This window comes from Megascapheus bottae, chromosome 7, assembly GCF_031878675.1.
Source record: "Megascapheus bottae isolate mThoBot1 chromosome 7, mThoBot2.hap1, whole genome shotgun sequence".
In the NCBI taxonomy this organism is placed as follows: domain Eukaryota; kingdom Metazoa; phylum Chordata; class Mammalia; order Rodentia; family Geomyidae; genus Megascapheus; species Megascapheus bottae.
This window is the reverse complement of record NC_143515.1, coordinates 7,873,370-7,898,779: the sequence shown is the minus strand read 5'-3', so window position 1 is coordinate 7,898,779 and position 25,410 is coordinate 7,873,370. Positions and strand designations below refer to the sequence as shown.

Here is a 25,410-nt window from a genome sequence, read left to right as displayed (position 1 = left end):
AGTAACACATTTGTAACCAATGGTAATCATCTTGAGCCCTGCCTCTTGAGCCTTGCCTTGTTTCAGCAGAAAGTTATTAGACATGGCATTACTCGGCCCCCAACAGCTCCCCCCGTTTTTATTTTAGAAAAAAAGACAAAACCTAGGATATCATATCAGATCAACTGTGCCTGTCTTAGGTGTCTCCAAGCTCGCTAGTCTTCTTACCCGTCATGGAATCACCAAGTCCTTTTTACTTGGCTCCTGTCTTAGGTTGATAGGCTACCAGCTGTCCATTTAAGCAAGTCAGACCTGAGGGGATGCACCTATTTCCATGGGAGCAAATGACTGTTGCATTAGCATTCACTTTCTGCCTTGACTTTGTAGGCAAGCAATAGACATATTACAATTATGGCGCATAAAAATAAATCCAAACTGATTACTCCTGCCCATCTTTGATCAAGTCCCAAAATAGTCTTAACCAATCACCCAAAGTTAGAACATTAACATGTGTCATTTGTGCACATAATTCCAGTCCTCACATGCTGATTAATGGCTTATTCAAAGCATTCTCTGTAGCAACCGCAATGGCAAGGGCAATATTCGGCAGCAGTAACAGCAGCTACAGATGTGGCAATGGCCACCACCACGGCCAGGAAAATACCAAAGTCTCGTTTACTGAGGAGTGGGGAAGCATTCCCCTTCGCCTGTACAGGCACTGGTATATACTGAGGGGTTCTGACTACAGCCAGAGAAAACAGGAGAGCATTCCAACATCAACTAAGAAAACATTAATAATTAGAGATTGAAACCAATAGAAAAAACAAAGACTATCACACAAGCCATAGGGAATAGCAGGGCAATGGAAGAATTAGAAGAGTCTTCCAATCCCCCCCCCCCCGCTTTTTGTTTTAAACTATTGTCCTATCTCATCTTCCAAAAATGACTCTGGTCCCTTCATTTTAAGGGGGTTATGGGCAAAGATCCATTTTCTGTAAATTCTTCAAGCTGACTCAGGGGCATTGTCTCTATATTTTGTCAGGGACCCTAAAAAGCTTTAGCCTGTTTTCAACTATTCTGCTCCCGAGCACAGGCTTTCTAAATCACTACCACTTAATTCTCTTTCAAGCATTTTTCCAAGTGTCTCCGTGCTTTTCACCTGTTCTTAAACTGTTTACTCCCGTGTAAGTTGCCACATAATTTAGACTTAATTTACCCACTAGCATGCTAACAATTTAACCTTGAACATGTTTACTCACACCTATTCACACACACATTCATACTCGCACAAAATATCGGTCGTTCCGGTCTGAACCCATTCGGTTCTATTCTAAAATTTCCTTGCCCTTATACCGCTCTGGCCAGAGACTCCCACGAGGTTCCTCCCTACCGTGCTGAAGTGACCTGCGCTTCAGAGGCGGACTGGGAATGATCTGTTAAAATCTTTTACTGCTGTGTTTGCCTCTCCGCTTTGACACAGCTGCAGCTTCTTTGCCTTTTTTCTCCTTAGCTTTGGGAGGAGTTTTTGGTTTTTCTTGTCCTCAATTTTTTATCTTTTGCCTTTTTTATATGGTTTTCTTTTTATCTTTTGCCTTTTTTATGGGTTTTTCTTTGTATTTACTTTGACTTTTGTAGGTAGTTGCCTCCCTTTCTCTTGTTTACCACCTTTTTTTTTCTTCCTCTTTGTCTTTCTCCTTGTCTTTTTCCCTGTAAGCAATTTCAGCCTGCATTTTCCCTTCAGGTTTCCCTGGTCCTTTCTTCCCTCCTTTTTCTTTGTACCTTTCAGGTTTCCCTGGCCCTTCAGTCCCTTCTCCATGTATCTCTCTCTTGGCTCAACTCACCGTCGTGCCCCTTTCGTGCCCCACGTTGGGCGCCAGTATGTTGGGGCCCTTTGTCCCCGGTCCCTCTCAACTAGTAGGAGGGATTCCCGATGGGAATGAACCGCGAGAGGAGAGGGCCCACTGTCCTCCCGTACTCAGCCTTCCTTCCCCGGAGCACGAACAGAGACGCCATGCAGCTTCATCAAGGCAGGAAAATCTCTCTAATAAACCCCCCTTCTGAGGAAATCCCTCCAGCTAATATACCCTCACACTAGATCCCAGCACAGAGTGATAAACAGTAACACATTTGTAACCAATGGTAAACAAGTCTTGCGCCCTGCCTCTTGCGCCTTGCCTTGTCTCAGCAGAAAGTTATTAAACATGTCATTACTCGGCCCCCAACACATTACCCCAACAATAAAATTTAAAAAAAAATACTATGCATGTGTGTTGGTGGGGGAGTGGGCACTGAGGATTGAACAGGGACCTTGCATCACCACAGAGCAGTTGATGGAGAGGACTTGACTATACATAGATTCTGGTTTCTAGGACATAGTCCTAGAGCCATTCCCACATGGATACTGAGGAAACAATGTAGTTTTTATTTCCAAAGGAATAATTTTGTTTTTGTCAGGGTTTCTGCGCATTTAGGCATGTCATTCTTTCCCAGTTTTGAATTTACTTTTATTTTGAGATCATTTCCCTCATAAATGATGTATTATATTTAAATCTTTATAGGAAAAAAATAGTATGTAAATACAGAAAATCCAGTGGTTTTTGCCAGTCTGAAAATGTTGAACTTAAGGAGCTATTGGGCAGTACATTGTGAAGTTGGCATGTTCTTTATCTCCAGTAGAACAGACGTGAGTCACAGCAGGGTAATGGTCATAAGCAATGGCATGCACCATAGAATTAGCCTACCTGGAGATCTTCTGTCTATCCCCAAATTAAGTACAGAATGACTAACTCATCATCAGAGGGTTAGCCATAAATGCTATATCTCTAGAAAAGATATTGCCAGGATACGTTTCCCAAATTGCTAACTTCATTTTGTTTTTTTAACTTAAAAAAAATCTGTAGCAAAGGACAGGTGCTGGTGGCACACATCTGTAATACTGGCTACTCAGGAGTCTGAGATCTGAGGATTGGAAGCTCAAAGCCAGCCCAAGCAGGAAAGCCTGTGAGATCTCATCTGTAGTTAACCACCAAATAGCCAGAAGCACAGCTGTGGCCCAAGTGGCATAACTCTGACCTTGAGCAAAGAAGTTCAGGGACAGTGCCTAGGCCTGAGTTCAAACACTGGCACAAAAGTTAATAATAATATTATATAGTATAAAATACAATAATATATGTACTATAATATATAATCATATGTAATGTATTATTTATGACGAATCTCAGGATCCAATGGGGTATGAAAGACTATGGTTTTTCTTTAGGTCATTTTTCACCTTTAAATTTTGGGTAGGATATTTCATTGATGATCACTTTCTCTTTAGTGTTTGAAAGAGTCTCTACATAGCCAATCCCTTAGTTATGAATGTTAGGACTGCCCCATCCTTAGAGCTCAGCTCATTCCATCCTGCACCATATGCAGAAGTGACAGGTGTGGTATTGAATGAGCAAGAAGTAAGTAGGGCTCGCTGCTTGTCCGTGCTCCATGGTATCTGTGCCTCATATGATATCATGTTTCTCCTTCTCTGAGATCAGATTTGTAACATTCCAACCTAAAGACGTGCTCATGATCCTAGCTCATCATTTCAGCCTTTACCACTCTGATTTTTATTTGAAAAGCTCAGTCCATGCAACAAAGAACATGACAGGCATGTTTTGAAACACCAAGAAAAGCATCAGATAACTTAATTTTCAGTTATTTTTTCCCTGTGTTTTTATGGTTCACTGTTGTGTATCAGTGGCTTTCAAGTAAAAATACAAGTAAAAATAGACCAAAGTGTTGTGACAAGCAAATTGTGTATTTGTCACACACAGAAGGAGGAGGAGGAGGAGGAGGAGCTTAGAAGAAGTCGGCACTTTTCTCCTCCATGAAGATTCATTCTTGTGATTTTTTAAAATGTAATTTTATTGTAAAGATGATTTACAGAGGGGTTGCAATTACATAAGTGAGATGAGTACATTTCTTTTTGAAGTGCTACCCCTCCTCCTTTTCTCCCACTTTCCCATCCCCCCATCTCCCCTCTTCTCTAAATTGTAAAGTTCATTTCCAGCATAGTATCCAGTGAGGATTGCTGTTGGAATTGGTTCACCCTTTGCCTCACATTTCTGTGATTCCCCTCCCCTTCCCCAAATCAGATAAACTTTAAAAAGTCAAAGCATATGGAAGGCAAAAACAGTGACTACAGGAAATAAACCGGGGAGGGGGGGAAAGGGGAGAAAAAAAAATAAGTGCAAACAGTATACTAAAAACAGAAAGAGCGAAAATCTCTTGTTTCCATATCATGGAGTTTATTGTGATTAGCATCATTTTTTATGTACATAGCTTTTGGGATATTGTGATCCTCTGCTAGGACTATCCTAGGCCTACACTAATTATTACAAATGAGCGAAACTATGGAGCCTGTTTCTTTGGATCTAGCTTCACTTAGCTTTTTTTTTTGGCCAGCCTTGGACTTTCTCAAGGCCAGAGCTCTTCCACTTGAGCCTCAGCACCACTTCCGGCTTTTTCTATGTATGTGGTACCAAGGAATTGAACCTGGGTCTTCGTGCATGCTAGGCAAGCACTCTACCACTAGCCCAAACTCCCTGACCCAGTATTTTTCCAAGAAATAATAGGACTCCAGTTGCACTGATTCAAGGGCAGCTGGTCCCAGGAGAGTGCAGAGGGACTTAGAGCATTGGACTGAGGAAGCTGTTCGGCTAGGAGTCTCAGGCTTCAACCTAGCCCTTGCCATCTGGAAGCATCCAATATGGAATCTGTTTTCTAGAAGCTTCTTTACTACTGTGCCCTCAGGATCCTAGTTTGCCAAGGTGTCTAAGGCCTGAGCAGCCTACCTTTCAGGTGCGCTGGCTGAGGCCTGAATGAGGAAGGAGCCCTAACAGAATATGGCCGCCAGCCCCTGGGACATGGATGACTCTGCTCCGGAGTAACTGTGGGCAAGTAGGCCACACACCGAATGCATCAGTATTTTGATTCATTTGATTGGGTTTTTCTTCTTTGTCCTCAGAAAGAGCTCTCTCAAGAAGCCAGCCAGAATGACATCCAGGCTCAAATTCCTGTTCAAGTCTACAATGCCACATGCACAGTGAGAATTGCAGCCGTCTCTAAAGGAGGAATTGGGCCTTTCAGTGAGCCAGTGAGAATATTCATCCCTGCACAAGGTAAGGGGGATAGGTGGGAGGCCTTATTGGCTAACATAATGTGGCAGTCTAGACAAGGCATAGATTTTCCAAGAGTAACCTATTTATATAGCAGCTCATTAAAAATTGAAAAATAAACCAGGTGCCAGTGACTCATATACGTAATCCTAGCTTCTTGAATTGAGAGGATTGTGGGCCAAGGCAGGCCAAGCAGAAAGGTTCACAGACTCTATCTCAGTGGAGGGGAGCTGGGCACAGTGCCCTGGACCTGTCATCCTAGCAACTACAGTAAGCTGGAAGTGGACAGATTATGGTCCAGATGTGCCCAGCAAGAAGAAAGATACTGGGGCTGGGAGTTTGGCCTAGTGGTAGAGTGCTTGCCTAGCATGCATGAAGACCTGGGTTCAATTCCTCGATACCACATACATAGAAAAAGCCAGAAATGGTCCTATGGCTCAAGTGATAGAGCTCTAGCCTTGAGAAAACTCAAGCCCCAGGACTGGCAAAAAAAAAAAAAGAAAGAAAGAAGAGGAGGAGAAGGAAAAGGAGAAGGAGAAAGAGGAAGAAGAGGAAGGGGAAGAGGAAGAAAGACACTGTCTCAGGAAGAGCTACTAGGGCTATTGCTCAGCTCTTGAGTCCCTACCAAGCAGGCACAAAACTCTGAGTTAAAAAATTCGGAGTACTGGGTTGGGATATAGTTCAGTGGCAAAGTGCTTGCCCAACAGGTACAGTCTTCTGGGTTGGATCTCCAGTACCAAAAACAAAACAAAACAAAAAAGTACTAACACAGGAAAAAGACCAAGAAACTTTTACAATAACATGGGTTTGTGGTTATTGTCATTTATTTGGGGTGTGTGTGTGTGTGTGTGTGTGTGTGTGTGTGTGTGTGTGTGTGTGATTGTTGTTATTGATGTTGTGGGATTTTTTTTGTGGGGGAGGTTGATAGTATTTTTTCATTTTTTCATGCTTGCTAAGTAGAGACTACTTCTTGAGTTATACCACCAGTCTTTTTTTTGCATCAGTTATTTTTTTTATGTAAGAGCTCTCTTGGCTGGGCACCAGTGGCTCACATTTGTAATCCTAGCTACTCAGGAGGTTGAGATCTGAGAATTGTGGTTCGAAGCCAGCTAGGGCAGAAAAGTCCATGAGACTCTTATATCCAATTTACCACTCAAAAACCAAAAATGGTGCTGTGACTAAAGTGGTAGAATGCCAGCCTTGAGCACAAAATGCTCAGGGACAGCATCCAGGCCCTGAGTTCAAGCTCCACAACTGACCAAAAAAAAAAAAAAAAAAAAAAAAAAAAAAAGTTCTCTTTATGCCTGAGCCGGCAATCCTGTTTATGTACTTTTTGTTTGTGGGGTAAGAGGTGTATACCACTGCCCCAGGCTATTTTGCTTCCCCAGTAGCTTAAGATGGCAAGCATAAACGACTGTACATAGCCAAAAGTCTCATGAACTTTTATGCTTGGGCTAGCCTCAAACCATCACCCTCTAAGCTTCTGCCTCCCAAGTTGCTAAAAGTGTTGGATGGGATGTCAGTCTTCACAGAATCCTCAAGATTGTGATTCTTCCTGCTATTACTATTAATGGTAGTAACTCACTACCAAATTCTACTGTAATTGAATAAAGTAGGCAGGGCTGAACTTTGAATAGGCACTTTAGCTTTCTGTGACTGGCATTGTTTATTTGCTAATGTTTGTACTGCTCTATATTTTAGCAGAGCTTTTTGCCTTATTTTTACTCATTCAACCTTTGGGTAATGTGTTTTGCAATTTGGTCTGCATAGAACATCAAGTACTCATTGCAGAAGCCATGCTCAGACTGCCCTGGGCTGACTGAGCTAAATGCCCAGCCATGCATGCTGGCTTTGTGTGGCCAGGAGGCTCTGAGGCATCCCACGTGGCTCCCCATGCTGTGCCTGCTTCCATGGACCCAGGGAGCCACCTTTGTGCTCACTTCGATTTGCCCTGGGTTGCTGTTATACCATGTCATAAAACCCATAGGCGAGTATCTGCATCAGGCCTTTCGACCTGAAGAGGTTGAGAGCAGATGATTGAGTTCCTGTCTGTCTGTTCCCAGTGATTCTCAGTACTGTCCCTTTTCATGTTGAATCAGCATTAATTTATATCACTGCAGCCAGTTCTTCAGAAGCATTTGTTACTGGTGATAGGGGTATCCACAAGGTGTGTCTACTTAGAAGAAATTCAGAAAATGGGATTTTGGTTTTGAAAGGCACAGCTTAAAAACTCCGGAATTTAAGACTATAGAACTTTCATCTTAATATAAAATAAACTCTAAAAAAAAAATAAAGCCTCACTATAACAGGCAGACCTTGTTTTGCACAAGTTTCAATATGTATAAATAGCCATTTTCACAGTTTAAAGAACACAAGTTTTGCGTTGGGAGTGTGGCCTAGTGGAAGAGGGCTTGTCTAGCATGCACGGAAACTGAGGTTCCATTCCTCGGTACCACATACATAGAAAAAAGCCAGAAATGGTGCTTGAGAAAAGCCCAAGACCCGAGCTCAGGCCCTGAGTTCAATCCCCAGGACTGGCAAAAAATAAGAACACGTTTCCCAACAGTAAAACTCAGATTTTAGCTAATTGCATAAAGCATGAACCTCCCATTTGCTCTTTCATCAGCAAATCATCATGCACATAACAGATGTGAATCATGACTGACCGATCACAGTGTTTCAAAGTCTGTTGACGATTGGCTATTGTGCCTTTGTCATTCACATCTAGCAAAAGCATATGGTGTCCCCTTCCTCTTCCGGTGATGACCCCACATGACTTTTACAAAGGTAACTGAAAGAGGGAACTGGTGGACAAATATGAAAAGTTCTGCAAAGCTGTATCATAGCTTGATTAAAGTGCGTTATATACATAGATGGAAATAATATCACAATGAAACAAGAAAGAGAGAAATAGCCAAGAAATAAAGTGATAGTGTTGGAGGCGTGGTTGAAGTGGTACTGTGCTTACCTAGCTAACCCAAGGCCCTGAGTTCAAACCTCAGTCACACACACACAAAAGATAGTGAAATATGAGTTGTCTAATACACATAATATCCCTAACACTACAAAAACAACCTCTAAATCTAAAAAGATAGTGTGAATGTTCTGTTTCTGTGGCCAGGGGAACCGTCAGTAGAAGGATTGAAAAACATAAAAAGAAACTTGATATTGTTATCACTCCAGTCATCTGGAAGGATGGTGCTGGGTATACCCAGAATGTGCTGGAAGAAAGCTGAATGAAAATAAAGCTTTGAACCCCTGTGGAAAGAATAAACTCTCCACTTGTAAATTGTATACATTAACCAGGTTCTCACTATTTCTAGGGCAGTGCTTACAAAAAGGACATCTGAGGTTAAAAAATAAATAAAACCAACAAAACCCCCAAACAAAAACAAAAAAAACTATAAGCACATATCTGGGGATAATGCTTCTGATTCTCTATGTTTTTACTTTCTGCTTTGAATTTTTAAGGCATAACTTAGATTTAACTTACAAAACACTTAAGGTAAATGATTAATGCCTCCAACAGTAAAATAACTGATTCTTACTCTAATGTTTTCAATTATAGTATGCCAATTATATATGGTGGCACACTCCTATTATCTCTGCATTGGGGAGGTTGATTCAGAGGGCCCAAGAGTTTAAGGCTAGTCTGTACTACACCGTGAGACCCTTTCTCAAAAAAAATTGCTATATACATATATAATACAAACAAATGTTTTTCCAATTGTTTTATTTTCTTGTACTTGTAATCAACATGAAGTTTCTCATTTTTTAACTGAAAATTGAATTTTTTTACGTATTTGTGGCATATAATATGGGTTTTAGCCAGGCGCCTATGGCTCATGCCTATAATCCTAGCTACTCAGGAGGCTGAGATCTGAGAATCAAGGTTCAAAAGCCAGGCTGGGCACAAAAGTCCATGAGACTCTTATCTCTAACTAAACACCAGAAATTTGAAAGTGGCACTGAGGCTCCAGGGGTAGGGCAGTAGCCTTGAGCTGAAGAGCTCAGGGACAGTACCCAGGCCCAGAGCTCAAGCCACACAACTGACAAAATAAAATAAAAAATGTGGGGTTCTGACCAAGGTGTACATTATTGAGATTTTTTTTTAAAGGCCAATTTCACAAACCATGAAAGAATTGATGTTTTCAAAGTGTTTGACTATCTTTCCTTCTCTGTTATAACCCATTGCTGCCTAAAGAAATGTTTTAAATGGGTCGGTTTTGCTGTTTTACCAGGTGGAGTGGATTATTCTCCTTCATCGACTCCAGCGCCCGGCAACACAGAGCCAGTGGTTATAATCCTCAGCTGCTTTTGTGCGATTGTGTTGATTGCCTTAGTTTCATATATTTCTCTGGCCATCAGAAAAAGAGTCCAAGAGACAAAATTTGGGTAAGTTTCCAGTTGAAAAAATGTTAGTCCAGTAGTACTGATGAAGTTGTTTCACTGAGAAGTGTCACCTCCCCTGGCTGTGACCCTCCCTGAGATTGTGGTGGTTCTGTGTCTTGTGTGGACTCTGGGAACTTGGCAGCTTTCTTTTTTTTTTTTTTTTTGCCAGTCCTGGGCTTGAGCTCAGGGCCTGAGCACTGTCCTTGGACTTTCTCAAGGCTAGAGCTCTACCACTTGAGCCTCAACACCACTTCCAGCTTTTTTCTATATATTTGGCACTGAGGAATCGAACCTGGGTCTTCATGCATGCTAGGCAAGCACTTTAACCACTAGGTCAAACTCCCGGCCCCTTGGCAGCTTTCTTACTTAGTTCCTACAAAGAGAGCAATAGCAGAGCTCCCCCCTCACCCGCCCCAAAGAGGCCTTTCACAGAGAAGAGGATGGGTAGGCCTTCCCGAGTCAAAGGTTTATTAGAAGTCTTCAAAATGACCCTAATTTGAAAATCTAAAATCCAAAGGCTCAAAAATTGGAGACTTTTTTTCATATATTTTTTATTGTAATTAATAGAAGGGTTACATGATATTTGCCAGATAGATGGTGCATTAATTCCCATGCATTGATACCCTTTCACATGTCTTGGTCCCCATTTCCCTCCCCCCCCATCTTGTTTTCCCCCGTTCCCTATCCAATTTCAAATAACCAAATACAAATATATCTGATATATCAGGTAACAAAGTGAGATACTGTAACAAAATTTTTTCTTTGCCAGACCTGGGACTTGAACTCAAGGCTTGGGCACTGTCTTTGGGCTTTCCTCAAGGTTAGCCCTACTCTACTAATTGTGGCATAGCACCACTTCCAGCTTTTTCTGTGACACTGAGAAATTGAATCTGGGTCTCTTGGTGCATGCTAGGCAAGCACTCTACCACTAGGCCCTATTCCCAGTCCCCCAAATCTGAGACTTTTAAGCACTGAAATGATACCACACAGGAGACTTTGTTTCTTGTGTAGATTCATCTATTATGTAAAAGTAACTTCAAGGCAATTATATAGGGTATGTATGAAATATAAATGAATTTAATATTTAGACTTGGGGTGCTATCTCTAAGATAGATCTATCTATCTATATCTATCTATCTATCTATCTATCTATCTATCTTATCTATCTATCTATGGGACTACTACAGAATCTAGTTGGGCACAATAGCTCAGATCTGTTACTCTGGAGACAAAAATGGGGAGAATTGCAGTTCCAGGCCAACATAGGCAAAAAGTTCACAAGAGTCCATCTCAAGCAACTAAGACCTGAGTGTGGTGGCACCCACCTCTCATCACAGCTACATGGAAAGCAGAAATGGGAGGATCATTGTCCAGGGTCAGCTTGGGCAAAAAGTAAGACCCTATTTGGGCCAGGAGTTTGGCCTAATGGTAGAGTGCTTGCCTCGCGTGCATGAAGACCCAGGTTCAATTCCTTGGAAAAAAAAAAAAAAGTAAGACCTTATTTGAAAAATTACTGAAAGTAAAAAAAGTTGGCTCTCAAGTGAGGGAGCACCTGGCTATCAAGCACAAGATCCTGAGTTCAAACACCATGCCAAAAAGAAATGAAATCATTCTATATTCTGGAAAGGTCTGAGACTTGTACCTCTTCTGGTTTCAATCATTTCAAATAATGGATCCTCAATCTGTACATATAAATAAAAATATAGAATGAAATTTATCAAAGCATTAGCAGCGCTAGTATTTTCCCAGATGATTGGGTCTTCATTTCTTATTTTCTTTTTCTTTTGCCAGTACTAGGATTTGAACTCAGGACCTGGGCATTGTCCCTGAGCTTTTTCTCAAGGCTAGCACTCTACCACTTGAGCCACAGTGCCACTTCTGGCTTTTTCTGTGTATGTGGTGCTGAGGAATCAACCTGGGTCTTCACACATGCTGTGCAAGCACCCTACCACTAAGTCACATTCTCAGCCCTCTTATTTTCTTTTTTCCTACAGTTGGCACATTTCTACCATGATCAGTTATTTCTCTAGTAGAGAAGCCTTTTTTTTTGGGGGGGGGGGTCAGTTGTAGGGCTTGAACTCAGCCTGGGCGCTGTCTCTGAGCACTTTTGCTCAAGGTTACTGCTCTATCACTTTGAGCCACAGCTCTACTTCTAGTTTTTGAATGGTTAATTGGAGATAAGTGTCTCACAGATTTTCCTGCCTATGCTAGCTTTTAACCGTGATCCTCAGATCTCAGCCTCCCGAGTAGCTATGATTTAGAGATATGAGCTACTAGCACCGGGCTAAGACTTCATATTTTAACCTTGAAGTTGGGTGGGGGAGCTCCTTTCTTTGCTATACACCTTACTTTTCTAATACAGCACTAGTTAAGTAACAACACCAGAAGCACTCTATGAGATAGGGTTTTATAAACAATCTTTCCAGAACTTTCCACTTGAGCACTGCTGTGAATTTTAGTCTCCACGAGACCCAGTTGAAGGTCTTGAGACAACAGGGGACTAAGCAGCTCTCTTTCACTGCTCCACTTCTTGGGTAGAAATTGAGCTTTAGATCTGGGATCCAGGTATCACAACCTTAGTCGAGTGTCCTGCTGTGTGTACGTAATTCCATGCACACAGGGCCTTAGCATGAGCTGCTCACCCCTGAGCACTGAAATGGTCTTAGGAATGAAGACCACAATTCCCTTAAGGAATGAAGACCAAAATTCCTTAAACGCCTTAACTTATTGTTACAATATCTTCCTATATAAAATTGAAGAGTGCTGGGTTTGGTGGCTCACGCCTGTAATCCTAGCTACTCTAGAGGCTGAGATCTGAGGATCAAGGTTCAAAGCCAGCCTGGGCACAAAAGGACCTGAGACTCTTATCTCCAGTTAATCTCTAGAAAACGGGAAGTGGGGCTTGGCTCAAAGGTAGGGTGGTAGTCTTGAGCTGAAGAGCTCAGGGACAGTGCCCAGGCCGAGTTCAAGCCCCATGACCCACTAAAAAGAATAAATAAATAAAACTGAAGAGCAACTATTTTAAAGAAGCATAAAATATCTGATAGACATTTTGAATATGACTGGGCTCCACGGCTCACTCCTGTAATCCCTGCTACTCTGGTCTTGATGGGTTTGCTGGTCTGGTTTTTTGTAGGGTACTTCTCTATTGGGATTTGGGAAACCTAGGGTTGTGGGACATTAAGAGGAAGAACACAGAGGTAAATGTGTTTCATTATGAATACAGAAAGGTACATATGAGCAAAATGAGCTATCATTATTGCTTGGTGACTTTCAGCACCCACATGAGATAGGTTGCTCTACCTGAAATTATTTTTTTTCTCCCTTTCCATGCTTTTCTTTGGAAACAAGTTACTATGTGCACCATACATTTTAAGGTAAGGATTTAGCTTCCCATAGGCTTCAACGGCACAGTGTTGACACAAAATATTTGGAATGGTACACATGATATTTGTCTTTTTATTTACTGATTTCATTTTATGGTGCTCATTTATTAAAGCATATTTATGTATATATAAATATGTTTAATATGCTTATTTTGTTGCTCAGATAGTTTGCCATTGGAAAACTATCAGTTGTATTATTTAGTTTTCTCTTTGTTTCTTTTTTTTGTTTTATGGGGTTGTAGTACCGGGGCTTGAACTCAGGGCCTGAGCACTGTCCTTGGTTTTTCTCAAGGCTAGAGCTCTATCACTTGAGCCACAGCACCACTTGCAGCTTTTTCTATGTATGTGGTACCGAGGAATCGAACCCTGGTCCTGGTGCATGCCAGACAAGCACTCTACCACTAGGCTAAACTCCCAGCCCTTTCTTTGTTTCTTTTTTGCACTTCTTTCCCTCCCTTCTTTCTTCCCTCCCTGCCTCCCTCTCCCTTCCCTCCTTCCTTATTTCCTCTCTCCTGTTCTTTTTTCTTTTTCTGTCAGTGGTACTAGAGATGGAACCCAGAGCTTTGAACATCCTAGGTAGGTTCTCTACCACTGTGCTACACTTCCATCCCTGTTCTCAATACTCGTGTGCCTCTGTGCGTGTGTGTGTGTGTGTGTGTGTGTGTGTGTGTGTGTGTGTGTGTGTTGATATTTGGGCTTAAACACTCGCTCACAGCTGGTGCTCTACCATTATGAGTCACACCTCCAGTTGACTTTTGGCTGGTTACATGGAGATAAGAGCCTCATGGACTTTTCTGGCTAGCTGTCTTTGAACTATGATCCTTCCTGTTTCAGGCTCCAGAGTAGTTAGGATAATAGGTGGGAGCCACTGAGAGCCAGGCTTTTCTGTGCTCTGGATGATACTTAGACTGAGTCATTTGGTATTGCCACATGGCCTTATATCTATTCTATAGATATAAGGAAAGAAATATATATTTTCCTACGTAGGAAATATTCTTTTTAAAGAAGAACCATTTTATAAGGTGATGACTTCATCACTTTCTTGAGAAACCAGTATTGTTCTGTAGCCTTATTTTTTTTAATGAATGAATGAATTAATTAATTAATTTTGCTGGTCCTTGGCTTGAACTCAGGGCCTAGGCACTTTCCCTGAGCCTCTTTGTGCTTAAGGTTAGAATTCTACCACTTGAGCCACAGCACTACTTCCAGCGCTTTTCTGAGTAGTTACTAGAGATGCGAGTCTCATAGATTTTCCTGCCCAGGCTGTCTTTGAATCATGATCCTCAGGTCTCAGCCTCCTGAGTAGCTAGGATTATAGACAAGAGCCACTGGCTCCCAGCCTTATTTTTTTTCTTTATACATTTTTATTGTAATTAATAGAAGGGTTACATTATATTCGCCAGATAGAAGGTGCATTATTTAACAATCATTGCTATGTGAGGGTGATCTGGCTGCGACATCTATCACCCCATTGATCACCAGGGTTGATTCAGCTGATCTGGCTGGTTAGGCGGGTGTCTCCTTCCTCCCTCACCACTCCATGTGGGTCCCACCAGACACTGCACACGGTGGAAGAGGACACCATCCCTGATAGAGGAGGACTGGTCTTTGGGCAAGGGCATAGGAGTAGCTGCACTCCCCTGCTAGAACCTCCAAACAAGCTCTTTCTTGGCCTTATTTTTATAGTTAGATATCTTTCTTTCTATCACCCAGGAGTGCATTCACAGAAGAGGATTCGGAATTGGTCATGAATTATATAGCAAAGAAATCCTTCTGTCGGCGAGCCATCGAACTCACCTGTAAGTTGACTTTTGTTTTACTTTTAGTAAAAGTTAAAATAGTAGAGAGCCAAGAAAAAATAACTGACAGACAGGTTTCCAGCAAAAGCCAGGAGGTAAAGAAAATATATCTTTATATGCATAGTGTATTCAGGAACTAGCAAATAGATAACCAGAAATTGCATGGACAGGCTGGGAATGTGGCTTAGTGGTAGAGTGCTTTCTTAGCATGTATGAAGCACTGGATTCGATTCCTTAGTACCACATACACAGAAAAAGCCAGAAATGGCACTGAGGCTCAAATGATAGAGTGATAGCCTTGAGCAAAAGAATCTCAGGGACAATGTCCAGGCCCCAAGTTAAAGCTGCAGGACTGGCAAAAAAAAAAAGTAATAATAATAAAGAAAAATAAGCTGGGTGTGGTGTCTCATACCTATAATCCTAGCTACTGAGGAGGCTGAGATCTGAGGATTGCAGTTCAAACCCAGCCCGGGCACTAAAGAACAAGAGACTCTTATCTCCAATTAATCACTAACAAGGGGAAGTGAGGCTGTGGCTCAAGGAGTAGGGCAATAGCTTTGAGCTGAAGAGCTCAGGAACAGCACCCAGGCCCAGAGTTCAAGCCCCATGACCCACAAAAAAAAAAAAAAAAGAAAAAGAATTGTGTGGACATGTGGGCTGGTTGAATTACTGAAGTTGGAAGTTGAAGCAGGGTTGAGAAACCAGAGTTAAGGACTCATAATAGCGTGCAATACACAGGGATGGAGGAATGTTTTGAGTGTTGGGACTCAGATAGCGGTCAGGCATTTAAAGGAAATGCAAAGCAATGGACATAATCTCAAGACTCATTTTCTGTTTTCCGGGAAAACCAACTCAGAAGGCAATTTACTTACTTTGTAGCTGTTATGTTTAAATTCTGTTGAATCAGGAATTAGGGTACTCTGATTTGAAGAGTGACAATAAACAGTTGATAGTGTTACTGAGTAATGTCAGAAAGTGCCTGGAAAGAATGTGCAAATGTAATGAAATTTATGTTTGCCAAAACAATGCAAAAAGACAAATAAGGATGATAGATTGCAGCTGCTGAAGAACAGCTTAAATTTTCTTTTGTGACTATTTTTTTTAACTCTTTTGTCTCTTTTAAATTGTGTTATTTTGTTGTTCCCAGGGCTTTATACTTACATTGCTGGCTTGACTGGTGCTCTACCACTTGAGTCACACCACCAGCTTAGTTTTGTGCTGGCTATTTTGGAGATGGAGTCTTGCGAACTTATACCTGGTCTGGCTTTGACCCTCCATTTTAGAGTTTCTGCCTCCTTAGTAGCAAGGATTATAGGCATGAACTACCCAGCCTGTTGTTGTTGTTTTGCTAGTCCTGGGGCTTGAACTTGGGGCCTGAATACTGTCCTTGGGCTCTCCTCAAGGCTAGCACTCTACCACTTAAGCCACAGCACCACTTCCGGCTTTTTTTTATGTATGTGGTACTGAGGAATCAAACCTGGGTCTTCATGCATGCTAGGCAAGCACTCTATCACTAGGCCAAACTCCTGGCCCTTCCCAGCCTATTTTTTGTTTTGTTTTTTGTTTTTTATTAAAGAATTTATTAACATTGATTTTTACATCACATTTCAAATGACATGTTTAACAAACAAGTGTTCAAGAAGGGAATCTCTATATACAATCACTGGCACTTAGTTTTTAGAACATAATCAAAATTAGGCCAAGGGTTTGTATATCATCGACACATATTAATTTATGAAATAAAACTTTTATGTCTATAGAGTCATAGGTTTTTATGTCTAGTAGTTATGTTTATGTTTCCAATACCATGCCCATAGCATTGGGTATGCAAATATTGAGTCCTCTCTCTTGTACTGTTTGGATCTAATAGCCACATATTAAGGGTACCATGAGCCTTTTGTTCCTTTGGTCTTGACTTATCTCACTCAACATGATTCGCTCTAGATTCATCCATTTCCCTGTGAATGCCATTATTTTATCTTGTCTGTTGACTATGTAGAATTCCATTGCGCATATATATATGTATATATATATATATATATGTACATACACACACACACACACACACACACACATATATCACATTTTCTGTATCCATTCATCTGCAGTAGTGCATCTGGATCTTCCCAGCCTGGTGCCAGGCTTCTTTCAATAATTCAAAAATTCTTCATTCAGACACTATTTTTTGAGACTCTAAGGGAAAAAAAGTCTAAGAATGAATTTGTCCTTGTTAATTCTTTTTTTCTTTTTCTTTTGCCAGTCCTGGGGACTGAACTCAGAGCCTGAGCACTGTCCTAATGTTCTACTACTTGAGCCATAGCACCACTTCTGGCTTTTCTATGCATGTGGTACTAAGGAATCGAACCCAGGTCTTTGTGCATGCGAGGCAAGCACTCTACCACCAGACCAAACTCCCAGTCCTAATTCATTTTTTTTCTACTTCTTTCAAAGACTTGTACATTTCTGAAGTGTAGCTCAGACTGACATACTTGCCAAATAACTATTGAGTTATTTTCCCTGCCTGATGAATCGCCAATACTTGTTATCACTGTTACTTACCTGAAGTATAGCTTTGTTATTACATGAAGTATTATATTCTTTATTATAGACAGTCTGATTTCCCACTTCCCCAGCTTAGCACTTCCTGTGTCCTTATAATGAGAGACCTATGCCACATATTGGATGACCCATGTGCCTTGTTTCCTGCCCAGGGAGGGTGGGATCTCAGCCTCCTGATTAGCTGGGATTACAGTGTGAGGCACTGTTACCTGGCCTGATGGCTCTTTTGTAAGTTTATCTTGCTAGTGGGTACCAGCAAGTATTTGCTGGCTTATTTTCCTTTTCTGACAATCCTGGCTGTTGTACTGCTGCACTGTGAGGAATGCGCTCTAATTGTTACAGTTTTTCAAAAGTAGCCTTGCCCAGAAGAATTGATTTAATTTGTTTTAGTCACCGTAAAATGAAGTATAGTAGTTTATTGTTGGTGTTTTCAGAGGAAAAATCATGAGTATAAAACGTAAAAAAGTAACTATTAGAAGATATTAAATATAATCATGATTATATTTAAATAATATTAAATGTGCCCTGTGACTCCTTTCACAGTGCATAGCTTGGGAGTCAGCGAGGAACTGAAAAATAAACTAGAAGATGTGGTGATTGACAGGAATCTTTTAGTTCTTGGGAAAATTCTTGGTGAAGGTAAGCAGTTTAAAATAATTTTTTAAACAGTGAGGTAAGAAGATAAAACTAACTTGACCAGATTCCCTTCCCCCACCCTCCCTACCAGTCCCAGGATTTGAACTCACAGTCAGGGTGCTGTCCCTGAGTGTTTTTGCTCAAAGCTAGCATTCTACCACTTGAGCCACACCTCTGGTTTTTGCTAGTTACAGACTTTCCTGCTTGAATTGACTTGGAACCACAGTCCTCATCTCTAGCTAGGATACACGAGTACCCAGCTGAGAAGAATTTTTAAAATATGTGTTTTTTTAAAGTAAGTACTGTTTTAATTTGAAGTTATAATTCTTATAATTCTGTTTTATAACTTAAATTTCGGGCCTCGGATTTGACATAAAATAATGAGATTTCCCAAGTTGGGACCCAATGGCTCACACCTGCAGTCCTAGCTGCTCAGGAGGCTGAGATCTGAGGCTCGAAGTTCAAAGCTAGCTCCAGCAAGAAAGTTGGTGAGCATCTTATTTTCGATCAACCACCAAAACACCTGAAGTAGAGCTCTGGTGCAGATGGTAGAGCACTACCTTTGAGCAGAAGAGCTCAGTCAGGGACAGTGCAGGATAACACTCACACAACAAAAAAGACAAGCGCCCTCTCCCAGTCCTGACAATGCACAGTAGGCTTAGAAAATATTAGTATCTATCTTTTCTTGAAAAGCATGCAATTTGTTACCCAGCAAGCTTCAAATTTATTTCTTTTGTTGATTATGACATCTTGATAATTAGTTACATAGAAACAAGAGTGAGAATTGTTAATATTTCCTCCTCCATCTTCTTACCCAGTCTGCCACTTTAGACCCGCAGCAAAAACAAAACTGTCCTTCCCTGAAAACAGGTGACACAGGCCTTTACTTGAAAACAGGTGACTGTAGGTAGCTGCAGTCCCAACTAGCAGCCCCTCCCCATAATGCAGTTTCCCTCTCCCTTGTTTGTGCAGTTACAACTGTAAATGTTTACCCCTTCCACAACACAGATTCCTGCTCTCATGGTCCACATGAACCCAGCCCTATAAAACTGGGCCTATAGCCCCACCCAACTGCTCCTCTCTGCTCAGGTTGCTGACATTCAATTCCTTTTCCTTTGTATGTGACTGTGTATCCCAGTGATTTCTTGGGGAAGCCTTTCAAAAGCAAGAATGTAATTTGCTAACCTGTCCTTAGAATGAGTGACAATTAGGAATTCCTGCTTGGGGCAGGCTAGGGTAAGTTTGGGCTTTCCGAATGTTACCCATGGTCTCCTGGAAGTGTTTTGGGTCAGTTATAAGGCTTAATGAAAAGACAAATTAAGGGAAGGTTGAGCTACACAAGTCCAGGGTAGGCAGGACCCTACTTCATGGCATACACTGCTGATATGTATGCAAGAGAGACCTGGGCAGGCTGTGCCTGGCTCCTGTAAACCAAACTAGTCACCTGAGACCACATGAGAGCAGCTAGGCTGAGGTCAGGGGATTTCACATCTGTTGTTTCCCTGTGCAGGAGAGTTTGGGTCTGTGGTGGAAGGAAATCTGAAGCAGGAAGATGGAACATCTCAGAAAGTGGCTGTGAAGACCATGAAGTGTGAGTGATCAGTGGAGCCTATTCTTCTGGGGTTTTGGCACAGAGTGCCCTATGCAAACTGGTGACAGTGTTTAGCTCCTGGTTGCTAATGTTCAGAAGGATATGTCCCTGTCATGGGGCTGGATGGGGGGGGCTGGGGAGGGGGGAAGAAGAGAGTTGCTGAATCAGCAAGTGCCATTCCACTGGGTTTAACTTTGTTATGCTGTTAGTGGAATCACACAGTGTTTATTCTTTGTGACTGGCTTCCTTCATGTAGCATAACAATTTTAAATAGCTCTCTTAAATTGGTTTAATATCAGAAACTTACTATAGAACTTCCTCTGGCTCACAAGGATCATTAAACCTTTCAGGATGCATTACCATAGAAAGAGTGGGGTATAGGGATGTATTCCCCCTCTTCCCTCTCTCCTGGACTATGGTCCTCATAGTTATGCCTCCAGATTAGCTGGAAGAACCATACATATGAGTGACATGTACACCACACCCAGCTTACTATTTGAGATGAAGGGTTCCAAAGTTTTTGCCCGAGCTTGCCCCTCCCCACCATCTTTACCTCTGGAGTACTTAGGATTCTGGGCATGAGCTTATTTCATTTTTTAAGGTAAAAATACTTGTGATAGTTTGGTCCAAATTGATTTTGGTGTGGGGGAGGATTCCACTAATAAACTTTAATTTTTAGAGCAATTTTTGGTACACAGGAAAATTGGTTAGGAAGTACAGACTTTCCATATGCCACCCTCACCCCTAGCTGTCCTATCATAAACATCTCTTGTTAGTGTGGTAGATGAATCCATATAGATACATTATTATTAACTGAAGTTTTTCACTGACACTAGGGTTCACTCTTGATGTCAGGTGGTTGCATGTGTTTTAACAAATGTATAAATGACAGCTGCCCACTGTCATAATATTATTCTGATAGTTTCATGGAACCAAAACCCTCATGTGCTTTTCTCCTCTTGTCCCCATCAACCCTGTTTATGGAGCATCTGTGATTTCACCTTTACCTGCTTTGGTTTGCTTGCTTGCTTGCTTTTCGAAACAGTCTTAACTATGTAACTCAGGCTTGTCTGAAATTCAAGGTCCTTGCTGTCTCACCCTCCAAAGTGCTGAGATTACACATGTGTGCCCCCATGCTCATCGTGATTTTACTTTTAGAGAACACAGTTGCCACTGCCTGCTCCTTCCCCTTAACTGAGTATAATAATCATGACTAGTGTTTACCCTCTGCTCCTTTAGTGGACAACTTTTCTCAGCGGGAGATCGAGGAGTTTCTCAGTGAGGCAGCATGCATGAAAGACTTCAACCATCCCAATGTCATCGGACTTCTAGGTACCTCAGGGAAATAAATGTGGGGAGTGGGGTCCAGGGGCTTGGCTAATCCAGTGTGTGCCAAAGGGAAAGTTTTTTGATGCAACTAAGTTTACACTTAGCCTGTCCCTAAAGGAATTTATAACAATGGGGTTTTGTTTTGTTTGTTATTGTAAATCCAGAAGGCTTGTCGTTCCGTGTGTGTGTGTGTGTGTGTGTGTGTGTGTGTGTTATTAAGAACTGAACCTGGCCACAAGTGAGGCTATGACTCAAGTGGTAGAGTGCTAGCCTTGAGCACAAAGGCTCAGGGACAGGTTCCAGGGCCTGAATTTAAACCCCAGGATAGAGAGACAAGAGTGAGCTGGAAATAATGGAACTCTTTTTTTTTTTTCTGTCTTGGAACAAATTTTGGTAAATTCTTTTGGGTTCTTTCCCAGTTTTATATATGACACCACAAAGAGATTTGAAAAAGTAATAATTAAATAAATATTACATAAAAACAGCTGTTATATATTTGCAGTTATTAGCTATAGCTAGACTGTGAAGACAATTGTACTTTGTAATTGCTTAGCAAAATGCCTGTGCCTTGCAGGCTTAAATCAGGTGACAGGTTACATTTCAAGAATCCCAGGATAAATGATATTGTCACTTCTCCTTTGTATAACTTAGAATTTAAGACATGGATTTTATTTGTAGATTTTATATTATTTTTTCCTAAATTATTAAAAATAGTTTTAAGTACCTTGTTATAGTAGACTTCATCTTATGATTAAACATTTAACTGTCACAAGAAGCCAGTGAACTCAAATTCTAATGAGGTCACTCCCTTTCAGTTATACTCAGGCTAGCAGAACACCTCAGTTGCTAGCTGGCTGGCTGGCTTTGTGACAGACTGACTATGGAAATATCCCATGCAAAGTCTGGCCCTAGTCTGAAAAGTAAAACAAAAGGTCAAGTAGTGGAGGCTATGCATGCTGGATATTCTAGAACACATTGTGTGTGTGTGTGTGTGTGTGTGTGTGTGTGTGTGTGTGTGTGTGTGTGTGTAGCTTTTGCTTTGTTAAACTATTAACCTGGTAGCACATGGTTTCAGTTTAGCCCCTGGGCCCTCTGGGGCGTATTTGGTCACACATAACAAGGGCTCTTTGTAAATGCGTCTGTTTTTCATTTCAGGCGTATGTATAGAAATGAGCTCTCAAGGTATCCCAAAGCCCATGGTGATTTTGCCCTTCATGAAGTACGGGGACTTGCATACCTACTTACTATATTCCAGATTGGACACAGGACCAAAGGTAACAATCTTGTGGTGCCTTGAAATTTAACTCCACAGTTCCCAGGACCTTACTGACCCATCAAGGGTAGTCCCAGCATCTGACTTTGATGAGGAGGAGGAGGAGGAAGAGGAAGAAGGGGTAGGGGAAGGGGAGGAGGAAGAAGAAAGGCCAGTGACCTTTTACCCCTCACTGTGTATTTGGACGCAGAACTCTGGCTTCTATCTCACATCAGGCCTGTCTGTAGTGGTTATTATTCCCACATTTTGGTGTAAGGAAGCTGGCTGGGTCACTGTTTAGTGACCAAAGCCTCACTGAGTTGGGAAGTAAAGAGACCAGGCACTCAGCCAGCATCTCCTGTCACTCCCAGCCATGTATTCCTGAGAGCTCGTTCATGGGCCAGGAGCATGGAAGGTGGCTCTTCTAAAATAACTTCTTCATGATCCTTCATCTCATGCATCTCATTGTTGGAGAAATCTATTTTGGGTGAATATATTAAGATAGCTTTAATCTGTTAAGATGAGTTGAAGTTAAATACAGGGAGCCACAAGGCTGTATAGTTGGTTCTTACAAATGTTCAATGTTCTATATAGTTCTACTGTGGGGAAGGCAGAGCTTAGACAAGTACAGTTGAAGCAATTATAGACCATTTAGATAGTTCAGGACTGTGGATTTAAAGGCTTGTCCTCCAAAGGTCAGATTTTAGCACTGAACTCAGTGGTTGTATCATTTGGAACCATAATATGATGACTTTGCATGGGGGCTGCCTTCTTTTATATAAGAGGAAAACTGTAGCATCTGGCCTGGAGATTTCCAGTGGATAGCTGTGTGGACCATGCACAGGCCCTGCAGCTGTGTCCACAAAGAATGCTGACCTGCATCCTTTGCATGTTCTTTTTCTCACTTTTTTTCCCCCCCAATCTTGGGGCTTAAACTCAGGGCCTAGGCACTGTCCATGGATACTTTTTGCTCAAGGCTAGCACTCTGTCACTTAAGCCACAACATCACTTTCTGCTTTTTCTGTGCATCTAGTACAGAGGAATCAAATCCAGGGCTTCGTGCATGCTAGATGAGCACTCTACCACTAGGCTATGCTCCTGGCCCTTTCTCTCACTTTTCTTTTCCAGCTACTGGTACGCAGTTGCTGCAGGGTGCTGTGGGGCCCACATGGGGAGATGGGGTAAAGCTAGCCTCTATCAGTGGTTACTCTGGATTATGACAGAAGTTACTCCAGGCCAACTCTGCCCTCACTGCTCATGAAAAGCACCAGTCACTGGGCACTGGTGGCTCACACTTGTAATCCTAGCAACACAGGAGGATGAAATCTGTGGACTGCGGTTCAAAGCCAGCCTAGATAGTAAAGTCTGTAAGACCCTCTATCTTCAATTAATCCGCCAAAATGGTGGGGTTGCTCAGTGGTAAAATGCTAGCCAGGACCAGAAAAAAAAAAGTTCTGAGAAGGAACTGTTCCACTCAACCTGTACCTCAACATTCTCTGCCACAGATCCTTTTCTGTCTCCATAGCTGATGTCAACACCAGGTCTCTGGTGTTTGTAGAAGTGAAGGCTTCTACCTATTTCTAGAAATGGAGATGCAAATCAAGTAGCAGAGTTGCAGCCTTGAGTGAAAGAGCCCAGAAAGAGTGTAAGGCTGAGTTCAAATCCTCGTACCAGCACTGAATTAATTAATTAGTTAAGGAAACATCTGTTTCTATTTTTTCCCTTCACAAATCCTGCTTTTACTGTCCTGAGAACTCTTTGCCTAACCCCAGTAAAAACACATTTCTTCTGCATTTTCTTCTAAAAATTGTGTGGTTTCACATGATATAGTTAAGTAGATGAACCATTTTGAGTTAACTTTTTTTATATAAGATGTGAGATTTATTTCAAGGTTTACTGTGGTAAGAGGTTTCATCATTTATGAAAAGTCTGTCTTCAGTCCTTTTGATTGCTCTTGTACCTTTATCAAAAATTAGTTAGTGCCAGGCGCCAGTGGTTCCACGCTACTCAGGAGGCTGAGTTCTAAGGATCATGTCTTGAAGCCAGCCCAGGAAGAAAAATTCTAGAGACTCCAGCTCCAATTAATCATTAGAAAACCTGGCCTACCCTAATAGTGTGTTTAAATGAGGACAGCACCAACTGTGAGTAAAATAAAATAAACAGACCAGAAGGCCAGTGGAACAGAATAGAAGATCCAGAAATAGAACCACATACCTATAGGCAACTTGTATTTGACAAAGGAGCCAAAGATATACAGTGGAACAAACACAGTCTATTCAATTATTGGTGCTGGGAAAACTGGGCAGCCACATGCAGAAAACTAAAAATTGACCCTTGCACAAGCATTAACTCAAAGTGGATCAAAGACTTCAATGTCAGACTGGAAACCGTGAAACAGCTACATGATAAAGTAGGAGAGACACTGGAACTCATAGACACAGGCAAAAGATTCCTGAACAGAATCCCAGGGTTACAACAGATTGGAGAGAGACTCGATAAATGGGACTACCCAAAAATAAAAAGTTTCTGTACAGATAAAAACATAGTTGCAAAAGTAGAGAGACAGCCAACCAACTGGGAAAAGATATTTACCAATAATACATCTGACAAATGCTTAATATCCAGTATCTACAGGGAACTCAAGAAACTAATCCCCCCAAAACCCAATAAACCATTCACTAAATGGGCAAGGGAACTAAAGAGAGACTTACCAGAAGAAGAGATTACAATGGCATATGAGAAAATGTTCATTATCTATGGTCATAAAGGAAATGCAAATAAAAACAACCCTAAGATACCACCTTACCCCAACAAGAATGGCCAAGATTTTGAACTCAGACAATGACAGTTGCTGGTGGGGTTGTGGAGAAAAAGGAACCCTACTACACTGCTGGTGGGAATGCAGACTAGTTCAGCCACTCTAGAAAGCAGTGTGGAGGTTTCTTAAAGAACTGAAAATAGACCTTCCCTACGATCCCACCATACCACTTCTGGGCATCTATCCTGAACATCATGACCCGGGATATTACAAGGACACCTGCTCAGCTATGTTCATCTCTGCACTATTCACAATAGCCAGGCGATGGAAGCAATCCAGATGCCCTACTGCATATGAATGGATACAGAAAATGTGGTCTATATGCACAATGGAATTCTACATAGCCAACAGACAAGATAAAATAATGGCATTTGCAGGGAAGTGGATGAACCTAGAGCGAATCATGTTGAGTGAGACAAGTCAAGACCTAAGGATCAAAAGTCACATGGTATCCTTAATATGTGGCTATTAAATCCAAAGAGGACAAGAGTGAGGACTCAATAACTGCATACCTAA

General features: G+C 41.6%; 1 protein-coding gene across 1 annotated transcript in view; it reads left to right on the top strand.

Annotated features, from left to right (window-relative positions):
* The window catches only part of Mertk (MER proto-oncogene, tyrosine kinase), a 122,156-nt gene that overhangs the window by 80,966 nt on the left and 15,780 nt on the right, over nucleotides 1-25,410 (top strand). Inside the window, exons 9-15 of the mRNA XM_090336375.1 lie at nucleotides 4,982-5,135; nucleotides 9,374-9,527; nucleotides 14,624-14,709; nucleotides 17,812-17,907; nucleotides 19,415-19,495; nucleotides 20,735-20,827; nucleotides 21,980-22,098. Coding sequence (XP_090192501.1) covers nucleotides 4,982-5,135; nucleotides 9,374-9,527; nucleotides 14,624-14,709; nucleotides 17,812-17,907; nucleotides 19,415-19,495; nucleotides 20,735-20,827; nucleotides 21,980-22,098 — 783 coding nt within the window. The remainder of the gene's footprint in view (nucleotides 1-4,981; nucleotides 5,136-9,373; nucleotides 9,528-14,623; nucleotides 14,710-17,811; nucleotides 17,908-19,414; nucleotides 19,496-20,734; nucleotides 20,828-21,979; nucleotides 22,099-25,410) is intronic.